Source organism: Labrus mixtus, chromosome 6, assembly GCF_963584025.1.
Source record: "Labrus mixtus chromosome 6, fLabMix1.1, whole genome shotgun sequence".
Lineage (NCBI taxonomy): Eukaryota > Metazoa > Chordata > Actinopteri > Labriformes > Labridae > Labrus > Labrus mixtus.
The window spans coordinates 8382364-8407833 of NC_083617.1; the positions used below are offsets into that span (position 1 = coordinate 8382364).

General features: G+C 42.1%; 4 protein-coding genes across 7 annotated transcripts in view; 1 reads left to right on the forward strand and 3 right to left on the reverse strand.

Annotated features, from left to right (window-relative positions):
- LOC132975353 (serine/threonine-protein kinase MARK1-like) overlaps positions 1–6578 on the forward strand; it is a 31521-nt gene extending 24943 nt beyond the window's left edge. Inside the window, exons 10-19 of one of the 4 annotated variants that reach the window (XM_061039851.1) lie at positions 320–419; positions 536–648; positions 750–903; positions 1675–1856; positions 2024–2115; positions 2471–2611; positions 2749–3000; positions 4082–4108; positions 4728–4772; positions 4891–6578. In XM_061039851.1, the coding sequence (XP_060895834.1) occupies positions 320–419; positions 536–648; positions 750–903; positions 1675–1856; positions 2024–2115; positions 2471–2611; positions 2749–3000; positions 4082–4108; positions 4728–4772; positions 4891–5233 (1449 nt within the window). In that variant the 3' untranslated portion in view covers positions 5234–6578. Of the gene's footprint in view, positions 1–319; positions 420–535; positions 649–749; positions 904–1674; positions 1857–2023; positions 2116–2470; positions 2612–2748; positions 3001–4081; positions 4109–4727; positions 4773–4887 lie in introns of all 4 variants that reach the window. The other 3 variants (XM_061039850.1, XM_061039853.1, XM_061039852.1) reach the window with 3 other exon arrangements.
- The window catches only part of chata (choline O-acetyltransferase a), a 125724-nt gene that overhangs the window by 9041 nt on the left and 91213 nt on the right, over positions 1–25470 (reverse strand). The window lies entirely within an intron of this gene.
- On the reverse strand, positions 7069–14474 carry LOC132975343 (leucine-rich glioma-inactivated protein 1-like). The gene is made up of 8 exons (XM_061039830.1): positions 13487–14474; positions 13225–13296; positions 12585–12656; positions 12422–12493; positions 11108–11179; positions 10526–10695; positions 9155–9319; positions 7069–8824 (listed from the first exon to the last, which is right to left on the reverse strand). Exons 1-8 carry the CDS (start codon positions 13681–13683, stop codon positions 8007–8009), a joined length of 1638 nt encoding a protein of 545 aa, XP_060895813.1. The 5' UTR covers positions 13684–14474; the 3' UTR covers positions 7069–8006.
- Positions 17521–25222, reverse strand: LOC132975342 (cone cGMP-specific 3',5'-cyclic phosphodiesterase subunit alpha'-like). The gene is made up of 22 exons (XM_061039829.1): positions 24556–25222; positions 24158–24310; positions 23561–23650; positions 23301–23441; positions 23141–23215; positions 22989–23053; positions 22792–22858; positions 22638–22685; positions 22398–22547; positions 21750–21893; positions 21597–21662; positions 21365–21511; positions 20370–20477; positions 20170–20279; positions 19978–20065; positions 19797–19897; positions 19556–19663; positions 19396–19459; positions 19242–19316; positions 19058–19141; positions 18724–18874; positions 17521–18607 (listed from the first exon to the last, which is right to left on the reverse strand). The coding sequence occupies exons 1-22, from the start codon at positions 25021–25023 to the stop codon at positions 18570–18572; spliced, it is 2541 nt and encodes an 846-aa protein (XP_060895812.1). The 5' UTR covers positions 25024–25222; the 3' UTR covers positions 17521–18569.

The following is a 25470-nucleotide window of genomic DNA, read 5'->3' on the forward strand; positions in this document are numbered from 1 at the left end:
CTTTATTTAGTTTTCATTTCCATTCAGATTCACTCTGACCAGAGTCAGTACCGCCACTGCACGCAGAACTAGGCTGAAGTTCAATACTAAAGATTTCTCCTCTAATAATAACATGTTTGCGCTGCCTAAGATGAACGTGTGATCAAAAAGATACACGAAGAAAATCAACAATCAGCTGTGTCTTTGCACTCAACCGTTGTAACCTATAATTACAAGATGTGAGTCATGATTAATGATCTGCCAGGAAAAGAGGAATGAAATTGAAGGTGAAATAATTGTGAATAATTTCACTGGACACACATTGTTGTTTCTTTGTTAGCAAATCATGAAAGACCATTGGATGAATGTGGGTCACGAGGAGGAGGAGCTTAAACCTTACATCGAGCCTGAGGCGGACTTCACTGATTCATCCAGAATAGGTATGTGTGTGTGTGTGTGTGTGTGTTAAAGCATGCGAGTGCGTGTAGATGTCATGCTTAATGTCATTCCTACTATCCTGACAGTGTGATTTATGTTGACATCTTCCCGCCATCAGAGCTCATGGTGACGATGGGCTTCCCTAAAGATGAGATCACAGAGTCTTTACAAGGCCAGAAGTATGACGATGTCATGGCCACCTACCTGCTACTGGGCAGAAAAGCCCCAGAGGTCAGTTTGTTACATCTCTTACATCATGATGACATCACGAGAAGTAAATGTGCTTCTATTTCCTCTGTGCATATCCCTCATCGTGTGTCTCTGTGTTTTAGTTCGAGGGGAGCGAGCCCCTGACTAACAGCATCCTGGGTACACGAGCCCGACCAACCAGTGACATCAACAACAGCTCAAGTATTTCCCCCGCCCATCCCAAGGTCACGCGCAGCATCTCGGCCAATCAGAAGCAGCGCCGCTACAGTGATCATGGTGGGGATGATGAGGGTGGTGGTGGTGGTGGTGGTGGTGGTGGTGGTGGTATCGTAGAGAAGCCAAGTAAAGTAACCTCGTTCTTCCCAGCTCTGAGAGTGCGGCTGGCTGCGTGCTGTGTAGGGGGAAGCTGCTCTTAGTCACTGAGGATGATCAGTTCTGGTATCAGCGCTGCACTAGAGCTCTGCGAGCTCACCTGGTAATCTTGAATAGCTGAATTATGAGGAATAGGTTTTGAGGAAAGTAAGCTTTTCTCCTGGGAACCGAAAAAAATAAGCACATTTTAGTCTGTCACGATTTAGTTTTTAACTATTATGGGGTGAAAAGATGTAAATAAATTTTTTGTTTGTTTCATATTTGGGTAATTTTAAGCTGCAAAAATCGGTGACTCCACTTAAAACTGCACTAGTGGTGGAGCAGCTTCCTCCCATGTCATGTGGGGCCTTTGTGTCTGGCGCCATCTGCTGGCTGGGTGCCTCCCTGCAGCTTCCTCAGGAGCATGAGGAGGGAACAGCTTTGCTTTGTACCTGCTCACCTTGGCTTCTATATATATGTTCAACGTATTAGACACAGAGTTGTTGCGGAGTTTGACATTTGATGTATCAGATGATGTTTGAAATCCTGGCTTTGAGTGGCTTTGCTTGATGTTATTTGTAACAAAGAATATGTCCTTGTCTGGTCATTTCATAGTTTCAACATTTCTGATATGTAAGCCCTAGAAGTAAGCGATGTTTATAGAAAAGTGTTAAAGTTTTCGTGTGTCTCTTCCAGTGGGTCCGTCTGTGCCCCCGGCAGTGTCGTATACAAAGCGCGGCCAGGCTCTGAGCGTGGAAAGTGACCACAGGGAGGAGTGGGACGGAGCGCGCAGGCTGGAGCTCAGCACCTCAAAAGGAGACGTTCCCGCTTCGCCTCTTGGGGTGCAGGAGAGGAAGAAAACTACGAGTGCTGTCGGGGTGAGCAGTAATGAGCAATACATTATTTTGTCCTTAGATATTACAAGGAAGTGGATGTCAAAACTGCTCACACATTCCTTAGATCATGCTAATCAACAAATATGATATTATAGATAATAATATGAATGAGAAGTACTCAGAAAGCATGGTTTCTTCTCCACAAACAGACCAACGGATCAATGACTCGCAGGAACACATACGTGTGTGAGCGAACCTCTACTGACCGCTATGCAGCTATTCCTAATGGCAAAGACAGCAGGTGAGTACGGCTCATCCCCTCGCGTTTAAAAGTTGTTTAATTGAGGGACTAGAGAAAAGAAGAATAACATACTGCACTCACTGCTTGTTTGAAGGACACATAAGCGTTTTTTAGATCACTTGTAAATTTACATGCAGTGCGAAGCTACGAGCTAACTAAAGAGCGCTATCATTTGCGTGCTGACACAACAATGCAGCTCGAGTTGTTTTGGTTTCATGCTGGTGCTCAAGGGCGACATCTGCTGGATCAAAAAGTTGCACATTAAGCCTTTAAGTCTAATCTGAGACCACATTTTACTAACAAAGTCCTACAAACAGCCACGTTTTGATGAACTATCTTCATCCTTGGTTCTCAGCTTAACGGAGGTGTCAGGGAGCACCCCGTCGACTGCAATAGGCTCCACACGACCTCGCCACACCAAGTCCATGTCATCGTCAGGGCATGCTTCGAAGAGCACACTGCCCCCCATCGACGACAACACAGAGCTCAAAGCCAGGTGAGTAGCCTGATCCCGTCATGTGGAAGCTGTTGGAACAGTCCCACGTGTGTCATTTTCATGTGAAAGCACGGCCAAGATGGTATGCCGACTTTAAGACTATTCAAGTGTGTCACTTTGTTTCTTTCACCTTGCAGCCCCTCTCCGCGGGGTCCCTCCAACTCTCCATCTGCACACAGTATTAGCACACCAGAGAAGAACAGGTTCCCCCGGGGCACCACCAGTCGCAGCACTTTCCACGGAGCTCAGCTCAGAGACCGGCGCAGCGCCACCTACAACGGCCCCCCAGCTTCACCAACGCTGTCCCACGATACGGGGGCTCTCGCTCAGCAACGCAGGGGCACCTCCACTGGGATCATCAGCAAGATCACATCCAAGTTTGTCCGCAGGTCGGTTAACGCAAACCACAACACGTGTGGTACACAGGGTTTTTACTTTTCACTTACACATGAGAGAGAGAGAGAGAGAGAGAGAGAGAGAGAGAGAGAGAGAGAGAGAGAGAGAGAGAGAGAGAGAGAGAGAGAGAGAGAGAGAGAGAGATGGTGAATTCGACTTCGGCTGCCCGTTTTGAGGACACTTGCCTCAGTACATGGGGTGCACAAACTTACCACTAGGCCAATGGCGCCCCAGGGATTTCTTTTTTTTTTTAATACATGTGCTGTCTGAGGGTTTGAGATAAATAGTTTTATGATATTTTCAGTTGGATGAAGCACTGGATCAAACTCATACTGATTAAGATTAGAGAAATGTCTGAGTGCACTTTTTAAACATTTAAGACAAACTAAACTGTTTGTTGCTTTAATTGAACTCGGGGAAAAATTAAGAAAGGATACTACATTTTATATTCTATTTTCATGCATTCAGAACATGAATTGAAATATAAGTGTCACCATCGTTTGCTAATTAGCTAAATATACAGATATGGGTGATAGGAAGAGCTTTTTGGGACTTTTCCCTTAAACTAGGACATTGCTAAAAGTTGCTAATTGTAGGCTAATGGCTATTGCATTACTTCAGGATTGAGTAGCTGTTGATCCAATACTTGATTATAATCCCAAAATTGAGAAGGTATAGATAGATATTCTCTATGCATTAAAAATACATGTATGGAAATAAATAAAGCAGCCTTGCATTTGTTTGTCTCTGTTAAGCTTAAAAGCAAAAATTAAACCTTAAAATTCAAGCAAGATCAAGAATATACCAGGTGAAATATGTCCAGATGATCAGTTGTACTTTATACAGCAGGGAAAACATCCACACTCTGTCTGCTTTCTAGAACCAGCGCTCCCCTTATACATCCCAGATCCTTAGTAAGCTTTTTAGACAGCCACACTGTTACCCTTTGCTGTCAGTATGAACAGCCAAAGGATATAGCCTCCTCATCCATACAGCAGTTGGCTTCTTGTGTCACCTTCACGCTGGCCCACCTGGCAGAGGCTCACAGCTTTCTCTCCTTTTCTCCCTGCATAGAGCTATGTCTTTCAGGTCAACTCGGAGGTAGGAGAACACAACGCTTGCTGCACCTGTCCCCCCCCCCCTGTTCAAATAAAAACCCTAAAAGACCTTCCTGTTCCTACTCTGACTGACTTTGGCCCGTGTTACTTTAACTCCCTACATACTTGCCCACTACACCAAACCCTTACCTACTGACACCCTTGTTATGCCGTGTATTTTCCTCCCCTTGTGTCCACCTCAAAAACAAACCTCACGGCTCACCGGCTTCTTTCCGTACTAAGCTGAGCCACGTTATCTGCTTCTCAAGTTGCTGGCTTTCCTCTCCTTACTCTCCCCTTTTCTTCATGCTGAGCTTTAGAGTCATGATCGGGCACATTATACCCTGAATATAAGAATGAGAGCCACTTTTCCACTCCTCGCAGGTGAGTGGGGATTAAGGAAAGGTAGACAGGACGATGCATTTGGTAATTGTTAAAGATCTACTTTGAGACGTCACAGTGACCTCGTTGTGTGCTGATCCCTGATACCCAGGACTGTGGATTCTTTCCTGGCATGATGCCTGACACCCTTCTGTTTGTCCAGTGAATATGGGTTGGTGTTTTTAGCAGTTGGGGAAATAAGTGTTAAAATGGGAGTAACAGTGTGTTCCTGGTTTTTTCAGGGTGCCTAGTGAGGGAGAGGCCAGTGCCAGGACAGAAACACCAAGGTGAGAATTTGCTTGAGATGTAGATTTCCTGGAAACCTGTCACTCACCTCCGCATCCTTCATCGTCTCTGTTTTTTTTTTTCTCTCTGTCCTCTGTCTTTTATCTGTTGTTGTAGAAGTGCTTCAGGTGAAACTAAGGAGGACAACGGTCGTGACTCCAAGCCCCGCTCGCTGCGTTTCACCTGGAGCATGAAGACCACCTCCTCCATGGAGCCCGCCGAGATGATGAGGGAGATCCGAAAGGTTCTAGACGCCAACAGCTGCGATTACGAGCAGCGCGAGCGCTTCCTGCTTTTCTGCGTCCATGGCGACGCTCGCCAGGACAACCTGGTCCAGTGGGAGATGGAGGTGTGCAAGCTGCCCCGCCTCTCACTCAACGGCGTGCGCTTTAAGAGGATATCAGGCACGTCCATCGCCTTTAAGAATATCGCCTGCAAAATTGCCAACGAGCTCAAACTGTGACGAGCAGATGGAGTCCCAGTCAGTCTTTGTTGAGCTCTGGTTACAGTCTCATCTCATCACTGGATTAGTGTTGACTTACAGGACAAAAATTCAGCACTGAAGGTCCTCACCGCGCAGAATCAGGGTGGACTCGGCTGGTAACGTGCAATACTGGCCATGAATGTACTGTACAGGGTAGTGGATCAGATAGATATCGCGAGGTTTGACCTCTGTGATGGAGAGACAGCAAAATCAGCAAACCCCGCCCTTTTTTTCTCTTCCGTCCGGCCCTCTGTCTCTGTCATCGGCCCGCTGCTCCTCGTCAAAGGACACATTCATGTAACACATGCAGTATGCAACTGAAAATGACCATTCTGCAATAATGTTTCCAATCTCTTTTTCTAAATGCCTACTACTACAAGATCTACTCTCCTCGCTGAATAACCATTAAAATAACTGAAAGCTAAAAAATAGCCGCTTTTCCACCTATGTTAACTCAGTATATAGATCAGGCTGGAGCTCATACTAAAACAATGTAAAAAGAGAATTGTACTGTATGCATAACATCTGCAGGTACTGTATTGTATATTGATTTTACGTTCTGTACAGAATTTAATTGTCAATACTGTCTTTTTTCATGGGATTTGAGTTCTTTCCTAATATAATTGATGTCTCTAACCATTATCCTTTCAGTCTGTGAGTTTTTATTTTTATTTTTTTTAAGATCCACCATATGAAAATAGTGTTTTTAATTTTATTTAAAGAGCACTAAATTATTTTGTTGAATATTAAGGGATGTGCTCCCTTGCCTTTTATGTTATATTTTATTTGCCTACGGAAAAAAACACTAAGTTGCACCACATAGACTTGAGTAGTACGTTCAGTTCAAACTGAAAATGTGTTCACTTTATTTTCTCTCAGCAGTAGGTCGGTGATTTTTGGAGATCCTGCTGCAGTTGCACAAGTTTTCCAGGGTGATGTGTATGAACATGAGAGTATGCACCTGTATTTCTTTCGTGTTAGTTTGGTAGTCCTCAATTTACGAAAAAGGCAGGGTTCAAATCGGGTTCCTTTCGAAAGAGGAGGGGAGGACAGGGCATCTTTATCCAAAGTACTGAGAAAGCATGAAAAGTAAAATGATCAACTTGAAAAAAAAAAAGCAGTGTTTGTGGAGTCTTTCTGAAGAGCCTGATTTAATCCTGCCACCAGTGTGATTATGCAGGTACTTGTGTATCTCCTTGCTTGTTTTTCATTTTAAACTCCGCAGATTTTGTTGTATTTATTCCATTACATTGTAATGTGCTGCTTTGTAGATTTGAGGCGTGCACTTTGTTGGAGAAAATAAAAAGGATTTTATTTGTTTGTATATATTTTCATTTAATTTCTCGTTATCAAATTATACAGGTAGGGTTAGGGGTTCTTTAAACCTGTGAGGACCTTTAGGGAATTGTTGATTTTTGGCGTTCCCTTGAACCAAGCAAGAAAAATTTGATCTCTTTAGGTAGTGTTTTCTGACAAAGATCTCATCCTTCTTATTGTAAGTGTTTTACCTGTAACTCACAATGAATCTCTGGCTTGGACAAACATACAAAATGCAGTGCTGATAATTCTCTCATCTGACACCTACCCCACGTCAAAGGTGACACTGGCCTCTAAAATACTTTTATAGAAATAATCTTAATGATAGGGTCTTTGTTGGTAATACAGATACATCAGTATTCATTTCAGTCTGCTTCATAACCATTTAAAATCTCCTCAAGAGTTTCAAGCTATGAAACAAACGTGACAATGTGTTTTGCCTTGAGGACCGGGTGTCTGCATTTCACACTGAACTAGCAGGAAGCTCAGACGAGATGTTAACATTTCAATGTAAACCTTTATTGGTTGTAAACAGCATGATATTAGTCAATAACTTAATCCTAATCATGACAAAATGTTTGTAATCAGCACACATGTTAGTCAAAGGTCAAACATTATGAACAATATCCTCTATTTTGTTTTCATTTCAGGTCCATCAAGTGTGTGAAAATAGTTCTAAATGTCCCCAAAAACCTCCCCAATAATTCTTATGAAAAACTGTATTTTCAATACTTTAAACATTAAAAACCATTGACAGTAAAAATGTAACTTTTCAGGAAGATTCTCTCACAACATATCTGTTGATATTTTCAAAATAATAAACATAAATGTAAATCATTCTTCCTAACAAATAAGTATTTAATTGGACTGGTCCCTCGTACACTTACAAAAGTATCACTCAAATACAAATCTTTTTAGCTTACAAGTGGATAGACAGAAAAAAATTGTAAACATTTTGTTTTGGCAGATTTGTTCATTCAAACATGTTAATAGGTTAAAAGGTACCATTTCATTATTACATTTTGTAGATAAATATATGAGATTACAAATGTATAAACATTGCTGAGTCACATGAAAAGCTGAACACACAGAAAAATAACCTACCGGCCGATGCAAGATTGAATGGATCTATGAGCGTGGATGCTGCGTTCATCAGAATGGGACGGCCTGTGTGAGGCCCTGGTCATGCATTAATGTCTTGGCAACATACAGGGTCTAATCCTAACTTGAGAGGCATTGAACTCCACATGCATCTCAGCCAAAGGGGTTTGGCTGAGATGCATGCAGTTGCCTTTACATGCACTTGTTTCATTGGAAGATTTTAGAAAGGAAAAAGAGAAATGTTTGCCTCGCTCAAGTCAGAATCAAAGAATCCCTTTCCGTTTTGTTCAGCAATCTCAGAAAACAGTCAAATAACCTAGCTAAAAAAAATGACTCAATTGCTCAGGTCAATGACCAGATGCTCATAAATCTGAGTTTTCCCTTTGAAGCTCGACGCCAGTAGGAACTGCCGGTTGTCAATGGAGACTGGCGAGAAGGCCCTTGGCGCCTGGATGTTCACCTCTTGGAAGTGGACGAACTCACCCTTCTTTGCATCCCAGCGGTACACCTGTGTGAAAGAGTAATCGCTGCCTAGGATGGCATACTGCCAGCTGCCGACTGAGAAGGGCTGGAACACCATGGAGCCTCGAGAGGGCATCGTCTGCAGCTCCCTGAAGAGCGCCCCGTCCCAGCGCATCACTTTGGAGTCGCCAATGAAGCGCGTGAGACAGATGTAAAGGTCAGATTTGACCTGGAAGTGCTTCACGGCATAGACGTCCTCCATCTCTGGGATGTCAGTGCGTCGATCGAACAACTTGCTGCTTTTGTTCCACTGGTAGATGACCGGCCTCTGGGAGCTGCTGGACAGGATCAGGTGAGGTTTGGAGGAGATCTCCATGTACTCCACATCAGTATCTCTGTACCACTCGTGGAGCGACTGATGAGAGTAGAAGCCATTGCCGTTCCACTTGTAGATGGTGGTGGAACCGGCCTTGGAGCTGTCGGCTATGATGAAGAAAGATTCCCCGTCTATACGGAAAGTCTCGACGTCATTTGGTTTGCGGATCTTGAGGATGTCGATGCCTTGGAGCTTGATAAATTTGTTGGCAGATGTGTCGCGCTTGTAAATGTGTGAACCCCCGAACAGCTGAGCCACGATGATAAAGAGCTGGTTGTCAATGACCAGAGGTTTGCAGATCACGGTGGACGTGCCTAAAAAAAGAGAAGGAAAGGATTAAAGAAGATTTTTTTCTTCTACTTTTAAAGGCTTCTCCTCAAAATGTATACCCTCATTTTAAATACAGTAATACCGATCTGATACCATGATTCATTAGCCCCACCAAAACTTGACTGCTTCCTGGTGGATTATCCAGTCAAAACTACAAACAACAACAGTGTAGTAAAAAGGAAGTGGGCACTTGATGTGTACCAATACTCATGACCTAAAACCAATCACCATCAGCAGGGAAAAATGGTACTGAAACACCTTTACCTGTAAACTTCCTCACAAAACAGCCTATTTTCAACTTGTAGCCCACTTACTGTCAATGTCATCGTAGTTTCTGAAGACCATCTCCACGTGATCCCACTCCAGAAAGCTGCATTTCCCAATGAAGGGCTGAGCAAACACCACATACTGGTCACTCTCAAAGGAAAAGGCCTCCACAGATATGGATTCAAACTTAAGGGACTGGTAGGACGCAAACTCTGTAAGACAAAAAGGTCAAGAGATCGGATTATGATTTTGTTCAGGCAATGCATAGCACACCTTACTGGACATTCATGGTAAGGCATAATTATGGGCACCTAAGCAGGACCCCGCTTTTCAACTGGGACTTTCATGCTGTGTGCCATGTGCTCCTACATGTTCATGTGGTTAATTCTTGACAATTAACCTCCAGTGTTGTCTTTGTGTGCAGCTACTGTAAGCGTAAGTTCCCTTTCGTTGATATTTGAGAGTGTTTTACTTGAGTCCATTAACCACAATTGTAATGTTTCCTCTGCTAGCATAGCATTACCTTATAATTCAAGATAATTAGCTCTGCTAGGGCGGCTTCATTATTGCACTACATGTGGTTACATTTTTTTTCTGAGCTTTAGTCATGACCCATGTCCTTCTTTTTAAAGAATATACTTTCTTTGAGTTTATTTGATGTATTTATAGAATTTTTTCAAGGTTAACAAGGTCGTCTGTAGTCGCTGTAGCAGTTAATTGTAGTTATATCTCCTCTATAGAAGCAACACTCAACCCATGTAATGAAAAGAGAAGAGTTCTGAAACTTCAATTTAGACTATTTAACAACTCTTAGTGAAGGAAAACATCTAATTTTCCCTTTCATACTTCATTCCTGAACATTTCCAGACGTCCTGAAATTGTCCACAGCAGGAGATAAGTTGCAGCTGGCTCTTGCAACTTGAAATACTTAGTTCAGTTCAGGTGTGGGGGTTGCCTGGGTAGAGCTTACAGGAGGATGAGGAGTCCTCTGTAATGGTGACTGTCTCTCGGTTGATATCACCACAACATAAAAGTGTTTCGGCAATAGTAGACCACATTATGCTGGCAACTTTGCCAAGAAGTAGATAGAACCTCGGCACGACCCTAAAGTCATCATTTCGCCCACTTGCTATCTGTGATTGTTCCATACTACTACCTGCACTTTGCAAAGACTACCAGGGGGCTGGCATTAAAAAGCCTACTTAAACTTGGGTTGACTAGTTTCTGACATTTACATATCCTTACCCACCCCTCCTGGACCATGTCAGGATAAAGCAGGAGTGCAGTGCACACATGAAAGGGCTGCAGCGATCTAACGGGACATGCTGAAGTAGTTGTCAGTCAGCATCTTGGACAAAATTTGCTCTAAAAGGTCACACTATAAAACAATGGCAAAAGCAGTGGTGTTTGTACTGCACCTGTTGTGATGCAGTCAAAGGCTTGTGGCGCCAGGTCGTTGATTTTCTTGTCCAGCTGTGAGGCCGGGCCTTTGCAGTAAATCTGGTCCACTGTGGCGTTGGTGCTGTAAATCCACTCCACCAACCACTTCAGATTACAGTCACAGGTAAACTGGTTCCCTCGAAGGTCTCTGAAAAGGAGAAATCCACCAAATTTACATCCACACCCCCTCAAGATCTGACAGAAATGCTCTCAGCTCAATATATCGGCTTCATTTTCAAACAATACAGTCATGAAGGCTTTGCTATCCGGCCTTCAGAGCTTCAATCTGTGCTCATATTAATATCGAGAGGGAGCATAAAATAGCGCTAATGATCTTCGGGTGTGATGGATTGCAAACCATCTTCTCCTCACTGCCGCATGTAATTTTAATGGTGTTAAAAGCACCTCCCACACATTTTTCAAGCCTCGGCTGCAGTGGAATAATGACAAAGTGTTCTATATATAGAAGAACTCATCTTCCACGATGGCATACATTACTCTGTAAGTTATGTAACACTGTGCAATTTTTTTAAAGATAATACAGAAGAACTTAAACTCACACTTTCGTCAATGCCTCGAGACCCTTGAACAAATCTTTGGGCAGAGTCTCCAGATTGTTGTAGGCCAGACTCCTGAAAAAGAAGAAGAAATGACAGCTTCTCAAACACTTATTATTCTTGTTTTGTCATAAACGCATAAATACAATGGCTCTGCGTCCATTGTTACCACTTTCTGCTGTTACATGCTAATGATACAGATGAGACTGTTTCTCTGTGCATCTGTACCAGAAACTTCTTAATCAAACTCTCCATGGGGCCTTTTGTTTAGCAGTGTTTCCTGGCAATGGGTATCTGATAAAGAAATTCAGCACGTACTGCCACCTTGGAGACTGAGTGCAGGGGAACATTTCTTATTGTGAGTTTGAGGAAACATTAAGCTATTTTTAGAGCTGCCTCCTCAGCCATTTTATGGCTTTCTGTGTCACAAAAGTGTGGAAAGAAGAATATTTTGCTGTTATAAAAGTTCTCTTTCATAGATAGATTGTGTTTTTAATCTTGCAACTCTTTTTTAAATCAAGGTTTTTCACCTTTTTCGATGAAGTGAAATCATACAAACGTGGATGCCCTGTGCTGTCAGTCCTCATATTTTGGTGCAGGTGATGGCAGGAAACACCATCGATGATTTCTCATATTAGTCTCGAATAATAAAAGGAGGTAATTACATGGATGGACGGATGAATAATTTAGAGCTCCTGAGGAATTTGTAGCTGGTTATGACACAGACTGTTGTTAATACTGATGACTCTTTATGAAATGAAAATGTATCAGCATAAAGATGAATTCATTTTTATGTCTGTCACCCCTGCTGTGGGGGTAGGTGTCAGACGGAGGAGATTAACAACACGCTGCAGAAACAGACGTTTTTATAGTTAGGTTCATTTTGAGTTTCATGTTAGACATAAAAAAAAAAACAGAAGGATTACGTTTCTTGTCTGGAAACACTAGTACACACACACACACACACACACACACACACACACATTTACAGGACACAATCAGCACAGATAAATCGTCTCACTTCATCAAACTGTAGGTCTATACATACTTCATGCCTCATGTTGCTTAGCTTCATTTGGTTAGAAAGTGAAGGTGATTTTCTTCACAATCATGGTAGCAGCTGTGCAACATGTAGAGAAATGTCTGTGTTGCAACAAATGTTGTGTAATGAACATTGTCAGCATTTTGCAGCGCAAAGAACAGAGCTTTCCTGCCCCAGCAGGCATGCAACACGTTCCAGTGATACAAATATCAGAAAGCTTCTTAACCGTCCATCTGTCACAGATCAAAAAGAATAAAAAACACAGATATACTTACAGATGCACCAAGGTTTTCAGTCCACTGAAAGCATTTGCTGAAATCGACGTGATGTGGTTGTTTTCGATGAACCTGGAAAAGGTGTTCAGTTAATAAATGAATAATAAGACATAATCTACCCTTCTAAAAAAAAGCCCCCAGGATAAATTTGTTATCCACTCACAGATACTCCAGATGGGGAAGACCAAGGAAAGCATCCTCATTAATAGACTCCAGGTTGTTGGCTGTGAAGAGGCTGTGCGGAGAGACCCAGAACATTTCACTGTTCCTGCTAACAACAAGCCTTTGTCCCACTTAAACAGCTGTATAGACATGTGTTAGATTCAGAAAAAAACTCTCCCCTTTTTCCTAAATAGAATCTGCATCAAAGAGGATCTAGGTTTTGTTTTTTTCTGCTTATTTGTTTTGAAGGCCATGGTGACTCAGTCAATACTCCACCCCATGAGACAGATTAGAGGGGATTCCCTCTTCAAAAGGAGGGATTCCCCATGCACAAAGCTCATTCTTAAACCAGGGTCTGATTCACAACATGCACAGATACAACTTAAGGCAAGACTTGGATGGATGCCCAGCAGAGGAAACGCTCTACAATGCTATGAAAATTCATAAGAGGGGAAAAAAATCGATAAGAAGCCCACATTTTTGGTTTAATCTCCCTATTCTCGTTTTTAGCCACTCGTTTTTATAATTATGTGCAGCATCAGAGAAGGTAGAATGTCTTCAACATTAAACATGGCGTTGATCAGTGACAGCATGTAACAAAGACTGAGGAACAAAAAAAAGCCTCCAGAGAGATTTCTCACAGGAGATGCAGTGCAGGCGTGTGGATGAAGCTCTCTTTCGGGATTTCAGTGAATTCCGACTTGACGAAGGATCTGCAGGAGACACACAGAAACACTGGTTTAATAGGCTACAGGCAAGACTGTCTCACACAGTTACTCCAGTCTGTTCCATAACTGTGCACAAGGAATCCACATCTTAATCAGTCGAGTATGTTGCGTAAAAGATCTGCCACGAAAAGCACAGCTACGGATTTAGTTATAAAATAATGAAAACATGACTTACAGCGATATGACATCGGTGGGGAAACTGCGAGGGATCATCCCCGCGCTTTCACACAACGCGTTATCTTTGGTACATGTACATGAGGAGGGACAGCGGGGCTGCCGGGCTCTCTTGCTGTCCACTACAAGTAAAACAGACGCCACTACAAATGCGCAGAGCCAATGTGATCTTTTGGGCATCTTGCGTATAATTCCCATCTTTGCGAACCGCTGCGGGCGCGACCTGTGCGTCGAACAGCCCTGCACATGAACCAGGGTCTCCTCTCTGGATCCTTTTCCTCTAAAGCTCCTTCTTCTGCTGCTGCCTGGAGGCCAAGCGACGCGCTGTCCACTCCTTCTTGTTTATCTCCAGTCAGTGCCGTGTGCGCCACCGCCGCCGTTCTGGAGGTGATTAACCGGGCGCCCGGCACGTCCACAGCGCTCAAATCCCACTGCAACCCCGGACGAAAATCAATATCCCCTGTGACAAAACCACAACAGTAGAATCTAATCAAATTCTCGCACTAGTGGCTCAGGAAAATACCAGCTGGTGATAAGCGCGGGTGTGAAGGCAGGTGGGGATCCCAGCGGGAGCAGCCGGAGCATCTTCATCCAAAACCACGCCTATGATTTCTGCAAACACCACACTCGCCGTGTCAGGCAAGGTACCCGAAGAAGGAATCCACCCAATAGGACGAGGAGTGGTGTAGGCTATGTTTTTTTTTCTTTTTTTTCCCCGTGAATCAGCTGGAGAAAAATGAAGCCCTGACATGAGCCAGCGGATTGCTGCGTGTGGCGCAGACGCACACGGGATGCCTATGCGGGAAGCGGTTGGGAAACCTGCAGAAATACATTTTCGTCTTTAAAATGTAGCTGTAGTGTTGCCTCGACATCCATACATTAGATTTTTGCTATTATATGCCTAGACGTTATCACATTTTCTTAAGTAGGAAGATTTATTTCCTGCTTTGCTGTTTGGTTTCCATGGCGACTGGTGGATGCAAAATGTGGTGGCGTTGTGATGGAGGGGTGTGGGGAAGCCCTCCTATCATCCTGACATCTGCTCTCCCTCAGTCAAATCACCCCCCTCCCCCATCATATAGCCTACCCCCTCACAAACAAAGGACAGGTCTCCCTTTGCTCCCGTGCTGCTTTTCTGCATGACATCATCTTTATTTCTCTCCAAAAAAATCCACATAAAAAAAATCACAATCCTTTTCCAACTTTATTCCCGTAAAATTAAACCCAAAACAAGTTTATAGCCATCCTTTCTTCTGCTGTGCCAGACATGACATAGACGCCTTATTAGGAATTCTTCCTCATCATCTAATTTCTCTGATCCTTCCAGAGTCACAAGATTTATATGTTTACTCACTGTGTCTGGCAGGCCTTCATGCGTCAGACACTTCTGGGAAGTAACACGTGCAGCTGGTTTGAATAGAAAATGCTGCTCAGGACCTCCAGCCTCTGTATGTCAATAATGTGATTACACTATTTGCTATCTGTTTACCTCGATAATACAATTTGCCTGTAAAAAAAAAACAACAACATGTAGTTTATAGTAACAGGGTCATGCTCTGGAAGCTGCCTCCTGGTATCCTGATATACTGTGATAAAGGGAAAGGATGAAGATTAAAGCCATTACCAGTGATGAGGACACTCTATGAGAGACTTCTGAGAGGAAACACACAGAGGAGAATTGTGGATTATGGAGAAGCTGGAATGGACAGAGAGCAACAAATGTCTTTTTTTACGAGCAGCTTTTGTACTAAACAGAGAACACTGGATATTATTGTTGTGCTGCAAGATGATGGATAGTTCTTGTGCCTCATAAATGCCATCATTCATCCCCAGAATAGAACACACACTGTCCTGCAAGTATTTGACCACAGGGATGTCCACTGCTATTGATACATCAAAGTCTGCTGTTTCTGAACACAGTTAATGGACTTTCTGGATGTATGTTAATCTGATTTCATACTTATAGTCCATATTTGATTTAATTATATGCATACCTCTATTATCACTACTGTGTCTGTAGCTTCAAATGGGACGTTTTCGAACCAAACTTTCCCTTTCTGATATGTTGTAGGTGCACAAACTGACAGCCAGACCTATCCCACTAGAGCAGGGATGGGCAACTTTGGTCACAGCAAGGGCCACATTCATTTAATTCTCACTGCCAGAGGGCCAAATTGTAGGATGCAAAAACGATTACAGTCAATAATGTCTCAAATTTAACTCAACATATACCAGTGATCAAATATTATTGTGGACATATTTCTGGTTTTCATGATTTCATGGCAGATTTTGTCATGTTTTTCTTCATGTTTCCAATTAACTGATATGTCAAAATTGACCCGAGGGCCATGTTGATGGTTGATGGGGGACGCATGTGGCCCCCGGGCCGCCAATTGCCCACCCCTGCACTAGAGGGAAATGAAGGGCCGAGGTGAGTGTCCTGTCAGAGGAGGATTGATTTATGAGCAATCAGCTGATTAACATGATTCTACTTGGATTTCGCCCACAAGAGAGAGATCTTTTTCCTAACAGATTTGTCAGTCAAATTAACTTTACTTTTGTTTTACTAAGAGCATTTGTATCCTGCATTTAGATGCATAATGGTATCTTAATGCATTTTGCAACTTTTTTTGTTTTTCCGCATACTGTTGAACTTTGAATTGTTACTTTTCAAATTATTCCACCACTATTAATTACCTGTCTGTTTGAGTTTTACAAAATTCTAATTACAACTTTAATCATTACCGAACATCATTATTATATTTTTTGTAATGTGAAATATAGCCTTCTCCCACGAGTGAAAGCAGCACGTTAGTGACCTCACCAGTGTTGCTGTTTGACCTCTGCACCTACATGCTGTCTTAAGGTGTGCCGTCAGTCTACAAAGCTGGCTTACACCCTTTGACGTGAACGCCAGGATTCTGAAACTGATATTCTCTCTTGTTACTGTATGAACTCAGAGGGATTTTCTCATATGATGCACCACAACATCTTCTAGCCGTTCCTATACTGAGGTCAAACTAACAGTCAAAGAAGGTCAAAGCACAGATTTGCATGTTTTAGAAAGAGCAAAGCAACAGAAAAAAACATCTTCAGGTTTGAAAAGTGCAGCATAAAAGAAAAGTTTTAATGTTTTCTTGTTCATTTAGTCTTTGTCTTGTCACAATACCAGAGTTTTCAACTTCGATATACAACAGTATAAAAAATCGATATCTGTTGTTGATACAACAAACAAACAAACACAAAAGTCCTAGGCACTCAAAATCAGCTATTTTATGTTTCTAGTTACCAGAAATCTGCAGGCAAAATCCTGCACACTGTCTTGATTGCACAAATACGTCTGCAACTTTGAACTGTTCCATTGGATTTGTGCAATTTAGACAGTGTTTCTTACCCCCTCAGCTCCCTGTGTTTGTAAGAGACATAAACATAACTATTGCATCTTTATGAGACACTGAAGGGACTCGAGAAATTTCAGTTTTTGTCGACCTGGAAATTTGAATGGACCACAGATGCTCTCTCTGCATCTGTTTTGGATTCAAAATATGAGGATATTAATTTTTTTTCTTTTAAAGCTTCAGTACTTTTCCTTTTACTATCTGAGATAAAACACTTGGCATTAAACTGTATACAAACATTTGACAACCTTAGATTAAAGTCTATTTGCGTCTCAAGAACAGGCACCAGTTAGAATCCAGCTTCTCCGGCCTCCTGTAAGCTTGTTAGCAGTTGATTAGAAGGTGATGTTTGGTCCCTCCTGCTCTTTTAAGCCCTTTTAGCTGGCTATCAGTTGTTAACATGGTGCACACAGAGCCAGGTGAGTGAGTCTTTTTTGAATCGATGAAGCTGAGGTTCACCATCAAGAAAATCTTTTACTCCATAATTTATTTACTGAATTTCAGCCATGCTGCAAAATGACTTTTTTTCCTTTCTGTTGAGTTTGCATGATTGCAACTTTTGATTTGCTGAATGTGAGAATGCACTATAAATGCAGCCTCCCCCCCAACCAACAACAACAAACTGAAATACAGCGCATTTGGAAAATAAACTTTATTGACATTTTCACAACTTATACATGATAATATTGCACGTACAATTGTGCTTTAAAATCTATACATGTTTGATAGGGGTACATTTCTTTGCAAAGCTATCATTCCCAGAGATGCAACGTTCTGTTAAAATTACAGAAACAGTTTGTCAAAAGAATAGAACAAAGTCTGACATTGTTCTGCTAAATGCTACCCATTTCATAAGCTCTTCTTGAGACATGACAATGAATCTTAACATTTCAGCTCCTAAAAAAAAAAAAAAAAAAATCCCAACATACCATTTTAATATTATGTTGTTTGACACTCCCATGATGCACTCTTTGTGGGTCGACTGTGATTTCTGCTCTGTTACCACTTGACACTTTCCTGGTCTGTTAATGTCACATGCACTCTTCACACTGTGACTTATGCAGGACGCAAGTATTTTTACTTTATGTAAGCGGAGGACTTAACAAGAAAGCCTGGGGGGCCCAGGTGGATTATAACCAAATCCAATTCAGTCAAATCTTCTTACATCTCTCATCCATTTGCCAGAGACATATGTTTCAAATAAACACCTTGCAATTACAATAAAAAGGAACTGTTGACTTAGCTAATAACGCCATTTCCAAGAAAGTAGGAGCTTTTTATTTTTAGATTATATTCCAAAAATATTCAGATTGAATTGCTCTGACTGCACATCTTATTTGCAGTTTAAATTCTCTATTCACATGTCCAAAACCAAAGAAAGAGAGCTAAAGACCCTTTAATTATGTTCAGTAAAAATATTTATAATATAATACACATATACTCTTTTAATTAATTCTTTAAGTATATACAAGTTAAATGTTAAATGTATGTTTCCAGAGTATTTGGACTGGTGCAGATTACAATTACCTTCTGTAACAGGGGATACAAGATCCATAATAGAAAAATCATTTTGGTATTTTTGCACATTTGAACTCCCTCATTTGTGAACACATGCTCATGCACATACACACTCCATACAAATACACATCCAAACAACCCTTTCATAAGTGCTCGGACCGTCCAAGTTTAGCAGACAACACATGTCTTTGATTTCCCATCTTGACCTGAAAAACAAAACAAAAACACAAATGAGAAAGCAAAAGTAAGAGACAGCCGACAATGCAAACACACATGAGCAAAAAAAAAAACATGAATATGATTTCAGAGATCTGGGCTTCACCTGATTCACCTCCACCTTCCAGTTTTTTTTTCTCGTCTTCGATAGCCTGCATCTTGGCCGCATGGACGTCTGCGAGAGCTTTCCACTCTCCCCTGTTGAAGTTTAGCCCGTCGAACATGGGGGTGATCTCTGTGTGGAAGCGAGAAAACTCCTGCAAACACACAGAAAACCCAGACACATTAAGAGCCAAGCCTCAGAAATATAGATAAACACTAATGCTCTGACAATCAAACAACAAAGGAGAAGTTGCATGAGAAAATTAATTGCAAGAAAAAATATATACTAAGTTGTGTATTCATACAAAATGTTCATGTTAATATTTGTAATTAGATACCTTGTATATAAAGGAGCAGACAAAGTCAATGAAACCACACTGCATCTTAGGCAGCTCAGCAGCGTGATTCCTATCCATCATTGGCTATAGGAGAGGAAGAAGCAGAAGAAATGTACTGTTAGGGAATAATGACAACATACTCAGTGCATATATCTTACCAAGAAGCATAGTTTATAGATCTTACAATAGGCTGCTGGTCCAGGACTGTCCTCTCCAGGTCTCCCTGCTCCCAAAATTCGGCTGCCACCATCAGAGCGACCTAGGAAGAAGCAATCAGAAGAAGCAATCAGAACATATACCGGTAGGTGGAAGTTAAAATCAATTTGACAGGATCATACCTTGCTCTGAACCTCCCACGGTTTTGTAATGGCCGACAGATCACAAGCCGTCATCATCATTGCCCTGCAGAGAGACATTTTTTTCCAATGAAAAACAGCATCAAGAAAACAATGATCTAAAAAGGTTTTTTTTTTTTAACGTGCTCATTGACCCATTTACATGATAATTTCCTTCCTAGTTGCATTGTTCGACACGTAGCTGATTTTCTCTTTCTCTTCTGGAATCCCTTCAACACTTTCCACAATTTTTTGGAACATCGTTCTCTTCCTGAAAGACAAGAAGGCTGTCAGATCTTTTCAAAAGTCCTTGAAAATCATTACTTGGCCTTGAAAGATTTTTTAATATGGATCCAGAAGTTATGATTTAATTTTGATGGAACCAAACTTGGGACATTACTTACTTGAAGTAGAGGGCGAGATCGGTGGAGATGATGCAAACTTCAAACAGATGCTGCACGGTCTCAAACTGACGCTTCTGAAGGTTTTGGAAGATATTCAGGTCCTGTGAATGTCGAGAGAAGTTAGAAATAATCTGTTTGAAGCTTTAACTATTGTTTAATATGTAAACATATAAGGACCCACCTCATTCTCCATCAGAGTCTTACTGTACTCGAGATGGTGACGCTCCATAATCGAGGAGCTGTGCAGTTTTGCCAGAGGAGATAAACTCCTAAAAGAGTCCACCAGAACAAGAAGACAAAAGTCACTTTGTTTAGTTTCTGGACAACTTTTTGTTCTTAATGTCGCCTAGAAATGACCTTCAAAAAAACGTACTTCGTCTGGTAGAGATTGTTGGTTCCTCTGTGGTCAATATCATGGCAGAATCCAGCGGCCACCATGGCAAAGGCCTCAAGATCAGAGTAATACTTCTTCAGTTTACCTGTCTGTTGAGAAAGTGGGGAAAAAAACCCGGTGTTATGCCATTTATTTTTCACTAACTGAAAATAAAGTGAAATATGAGAACTGAATCTCACAAGCAGCAGGGTGAACATGGTTTGTCCAACATTGAAGCCATGCCTCCAGTTGTGGTAGGTGATGTCACGGTATCCTTTACGAACGGTGTACATCCATCGTGTCAGGATCTGCATGACAGGTAAAAACACAAAAAACAGGTCTGCAATGAGTCTTTGCATTCGGTTTAAAAAAAAAAAGTAGATCCAGAAAAAACCTATGACTCAAATTCAGCATCTCAGATTATGAAGTCATTCTTTGGTCAAATATGCAAATCATTATAATAGCTTAATCCAAGAGCCAAATGACTTGGAAATTAGACTACATAGATATTGTTGGCACTTCCTGTGTCGCTGCATTGTTCATGAACCAAACTCGTCTGATTTGATTTTTATTTATCTTTTTTTATTGATTCTACGGGAGAGGAAGCTAAATGTGTGCAGCACTTGAGTCTAAGACTAAATTCCCCAAGGTGTCGTGTCGAGTCGTATGGTGTTTGAACAGAGGCATGAGGTTGTTGAGCGAGTACCATAGACTGTAAAAATTACGAAATGGACGACGCCTGAGTGACGTCAGCCATCTGTTACAGCAGGGGGGCTCCGGAGGCTCATCGTCTGCTGCCGCCGCCGCCATGCTGGAAATGCTGTCTCACCTAACCACAGGATTAGGGCCGAAGCTGAGGCGGGGTTACATCGCACCCACCTGTCAATCATGTCAGCTACAACTATGGATAACGCGAGTACTTAAAAAAAAAAAATCACCCCCCCATACAGTGTGTGCCAGTGAGGATTATAACTAACTGGACCTATTTTGTTTTCTGTACCAGGCTGTAAACTTGTTTCTTTATGCTGTAAAAACAACTTTTTTTGCCAGTCATGTGTATGTGACTAACGGGGTTCCAGGAGTCAGCCTCAAGCGGACAGCAGGATTTCGCACTTCTGCATTGGATTCACTTTTCAAGACCGGAGGTTGTCGCTTGGTGAGTACAGAGACTTTTCCTGACTAATAAATGTTGTACCTCAGCTGGGACTTTAAACTTCTCCACCACCCCCAGCTCGAAGAAGCAGCGGATGCCACACTTGATGAGCTCCAACTCTGACAAGGGAAAGTCGCTGAAGCGGAACTCGATCAGCTCCACGGTCTTGGCTTCAGGGATGGTGGTTCTCTGAAGGTTGGAAACAAAAAGCAAACAGTCAGCTTCTAATCACAAACAAAGGGAAGAGTTGTCGTCCCTACACAGCCGTGCTTACCAGCAGTTTGTACATCTCCTTCTGGTCACAGTCTTCTGGTGCAGAGCCAAACTTTTCTTGAGTGTTCTGCGGGGGAACGAAAAGTTAACGGGATGCTCGATCTAGCAATCTGTTTGAGGTCTGTAGTTACAGTCAGTTGGAGCAGCAGCTCACCAGGATGGTCTGCACATCATTCGGTGTGGCCTTTGTCTGGTACATGAGTACTTCCTGGGCAATGTCTTTACTCCACTCTGTCCTGTTCAGTTTGTCGTACGTGTCGCTGTTCAGAGTGGACCAGCCGAGAAACTGGGTCAGAGCCTAGTGACATTCAAAAATATGAAACAAATGAATTCTGTATTTTATTTATAAATCTTGTACTGAAAACAAATGCTTCCAGTTAACTTATCCTTTAATGCCCCCTGTGAGGAGTTTTTTTTATGAAACAGACTGAAATTAATAATGATGCCTAAAGCAAGAGAGACCATCGGCAACAAGATTATTCCTATACATCTAAATGTCTGTTCCTGCTGCCACTGTGTAGGTGTAAGGCGCGTCGATTAACAGCATGCTGAAGAAACGTCATTTTACATTTTCTGCGCCAAACAATAACAATGATTCATTTGTTTGTCTGTAAAAAAAAATAAAGCAGGATATGATTTTTTGAAAATAAATAAATAAACAAATGTCACAAGTACAGGACAAGATCATCAAAGAGATGAGACATGCCGCTTTGTCCAAATGTCAGTGAGGTCAAATGATATCAATAACATAATCAGTACTCTGGGGGATGCATTTTAATGGTATGAGAGATATTTTCCCTACTTCTGTGATTTGTTCATCATTCTCATCGAATGGTTTGCCGTCGTGTCTGTTGAAGAAAGTGGCAACACCAACAATTTCCTCCTTCTTGTTGACGATAGGGAGCGACAGGACGTTCTTAATCGTCCATCCGGACTCATCCACTGCTTCTTTCTGTCAAACACAATATCCGGATTATAACAGGGAACTTTGTGTTGTACAAAAACAAAACTCAATCCCACTTGTCAGTAAAGAGTGTCTCGCCTGGAACTGGAAGTAGTCGTCCCCCGCAGCATTCATCATGTTGCAGATCTAGGAGAAAGAAAAAAAACGGTCATGTGTGATTGGGAATCAGCAGATCCATGAAGCGAGCTGTTTAACATTTGCACAAAACCAATGGAATAAAAGTTTAACTTACAAATCCATTCTCAGCTACGTATGCTGGGAGACCGCTGACCAGAGCCCAGTGATCAGCAGGGGGGCCGCTGTGAGTGAAGAGAATAAAACATGGGCCACAGCAAACTTCTTAAGACCAGTAAACCTCTAAAAAATATGCAAATATAGCTTTATAAAAAGGCGTACCATACTGGTGTTAGAATACATAATGATACTCACGGGATAACTTTGATCTCCTCTTTGTCTTCAAGCAAGTAGTCAATAATCTTGTAGAAGCTGATTTCCTAAAAGTTTGAAGCACTTTTAATTAAACTCTAAGGCGCCAATGGTGGAGAATTATTGTACAAAACAAACCAATGCTTTGCACTTACTCTGCCGTCAGGTGTCTTGGGGCCTTTGTACGGCTCCTGGTCGCCTAGTTTGATTGACCACTCGTCAAAGAATTCCTGTAGGAAAATAGGCCAGAATCATGCTACAGTACGGTACTGCTTGATTGATTCATATAAAGACAAAATGAAAGTCTTTACCAACCTTTTCTTTGGTCATGTCCAGGAGCCCCACGGAGTATCTCTCACACTTGATGTAAGTCCTCACTGTGTATAAAGCTTTGTGAAACTGCCTCTCAATATCTGTCAACTCTTCAAAAACTTTGCTGGCTGACCACAGCAGAACCTACAGCAAAGAAAACAATCACTGCTCACGACTTTCATAGGATGGCCCTTTGAGTCTTCAAGGTAAAAAAGAAATATTTTAGCTTATGTGGATTTATTCATGTGCTTTATTCTTCTTACCTGGCTTCTCCTGGATTCCACATCCCACATCAAAGCAGTGTGGGCTTGGAGAGTGACCACAGAAGCAAAGCTCACGTATTTATTGAAGAGCTGGGATTGAACAGGAAAGAATCATAGTGTCATAAATCACATGTTCTCTTTTTAATATTTGTGTCAATCACAACAGATTGTGGACACTTTCTCTTACAGAAACACTACAGTTGAAAAGAGGCATTGATACAAGGCTAGAAAAAATGTCTGGGCTTCAACCCCCCCCCCCCCCCCCCCCCCCCCCCAGTCTAAAAGGATTATAAATTGAGCTGTCATAACAGTGACCCAAAGTACTAAGACAATCCTCTAAATATACAGGTCAGAGACAGGAAGCTGGTGGTGGGCTAAAATTGGCAGTTTTCCCTTGAAGCATGGATAAGGAAGTGACCCTTGCATGGGATTTGTCTGCAACAAACCCTTCATCCTTAACTTTCATTTTCCCCCTTATCCTAACTGAGTGTAGTATGTTGGAGTTTGTTTTCCTTAATCACACTGGCAAACACACTAACCTCCAGTGCACATACTCTGTTAAAGATGATAAAAAAAACAAGCATCCTGTCCACTCACCTCCTGGTCACTCTTTGAAAATTGGTCTGCACCTTGTTTGTTGAGCGCCATGACCACACCAATGGGTTCCTGTCCATACATAATTGGTGTGGTCATCATGCATTTGGTGGTGTATTTGGTTTGTTTATCCACAAAGTCACTGAAATGAGAGTCCTGGAAATAACAGAAGGTCATTTAAAGGTTAAGCGTGAAAACACAACGAGATGGATGTGAAATAAGATATCTTTGACTTGCTCATCTCTACATTCTTGATCTTGAGCCAGTGCTCTTTAAAACATTGTAATAAAGTTGTAAAGTCTTTAACTTTGCATATAAATAGACACGATTGGTTTGACAATATGACCTTTGCGATTTGCCCGTGTCTAATTTTGGAGTTATAATCCTTGCCATTAGCTCACCTTCTTAACATCAGCAATGTTCTGCGGCTTCTTGGACTGTGCCGTCCAGCCGACAATCCCCATGTCGGTGGGAAAAACAATCTCTACATTTGGGTTCACAAAATTTCTCTCGTATGGAGAATTGTGCGTCACATCGAAAAGGACGGTGGACAGCTCAGGTACTCCATTACGAGCCCTGTAGCCAAAGTAGCTAACACGATCAGCCTGGATCAGTAGAGCAATCCTCTGGAGAACTTTGTGAAGGGCTTTTTCCATCGGGTTGGCGCTTTGCAGCTCCTTTAAGAGTTCGAATATGAACTCAGCCTCCTGGATGGTGGAGACATCCTTGTAAGAGGTCGGTTCTTTGACCTGGACCTGGTTGTTGAAGGCAGCAGTGATCATTTCTGCCTTGACTTTCTTCTCAAAGTACTCCTTAGCGACCTGTGGGTTGTTGTCAAGGAACTTCTCTACAGTGTCTTTGTCTGCCATGTTGTCCAGTTATAGATGAAGCTGCACACACACAAAAAAAAAAAACTCCTTTACAGATGTTCGGAGGAAGAGTAGAGTAGTAATGTCGGCCTCCAGAAGATGCAGCAGAGCAGACCTCACTGTGACATTTCTCAAAACCCTCTACTATCACAGGATCGAAGCAGCAGGTCCAACCTCCTCCTCGGTAACAGAAGGTAGAGAGTGGCTTACTGGTAAGGGGATCCCAGGGGGCACTAATAGCTGTGACGCAAGAGTCATAAACCCCTGAGCTTTCTTAACTGTAAATCCAGCCACTTGTCATTTCAGAGGGGCTAATCCCATTAGGGGTGTGATAGGTGAGTTATGGAACCCTAGTATGACCTGAACTGTAGAGGAGGGCAGGGAGCAAGAGGTCAAAACTGCAACTATTCCTGAGGAGTTTCCTGAAAACATCTGATAACATATCGA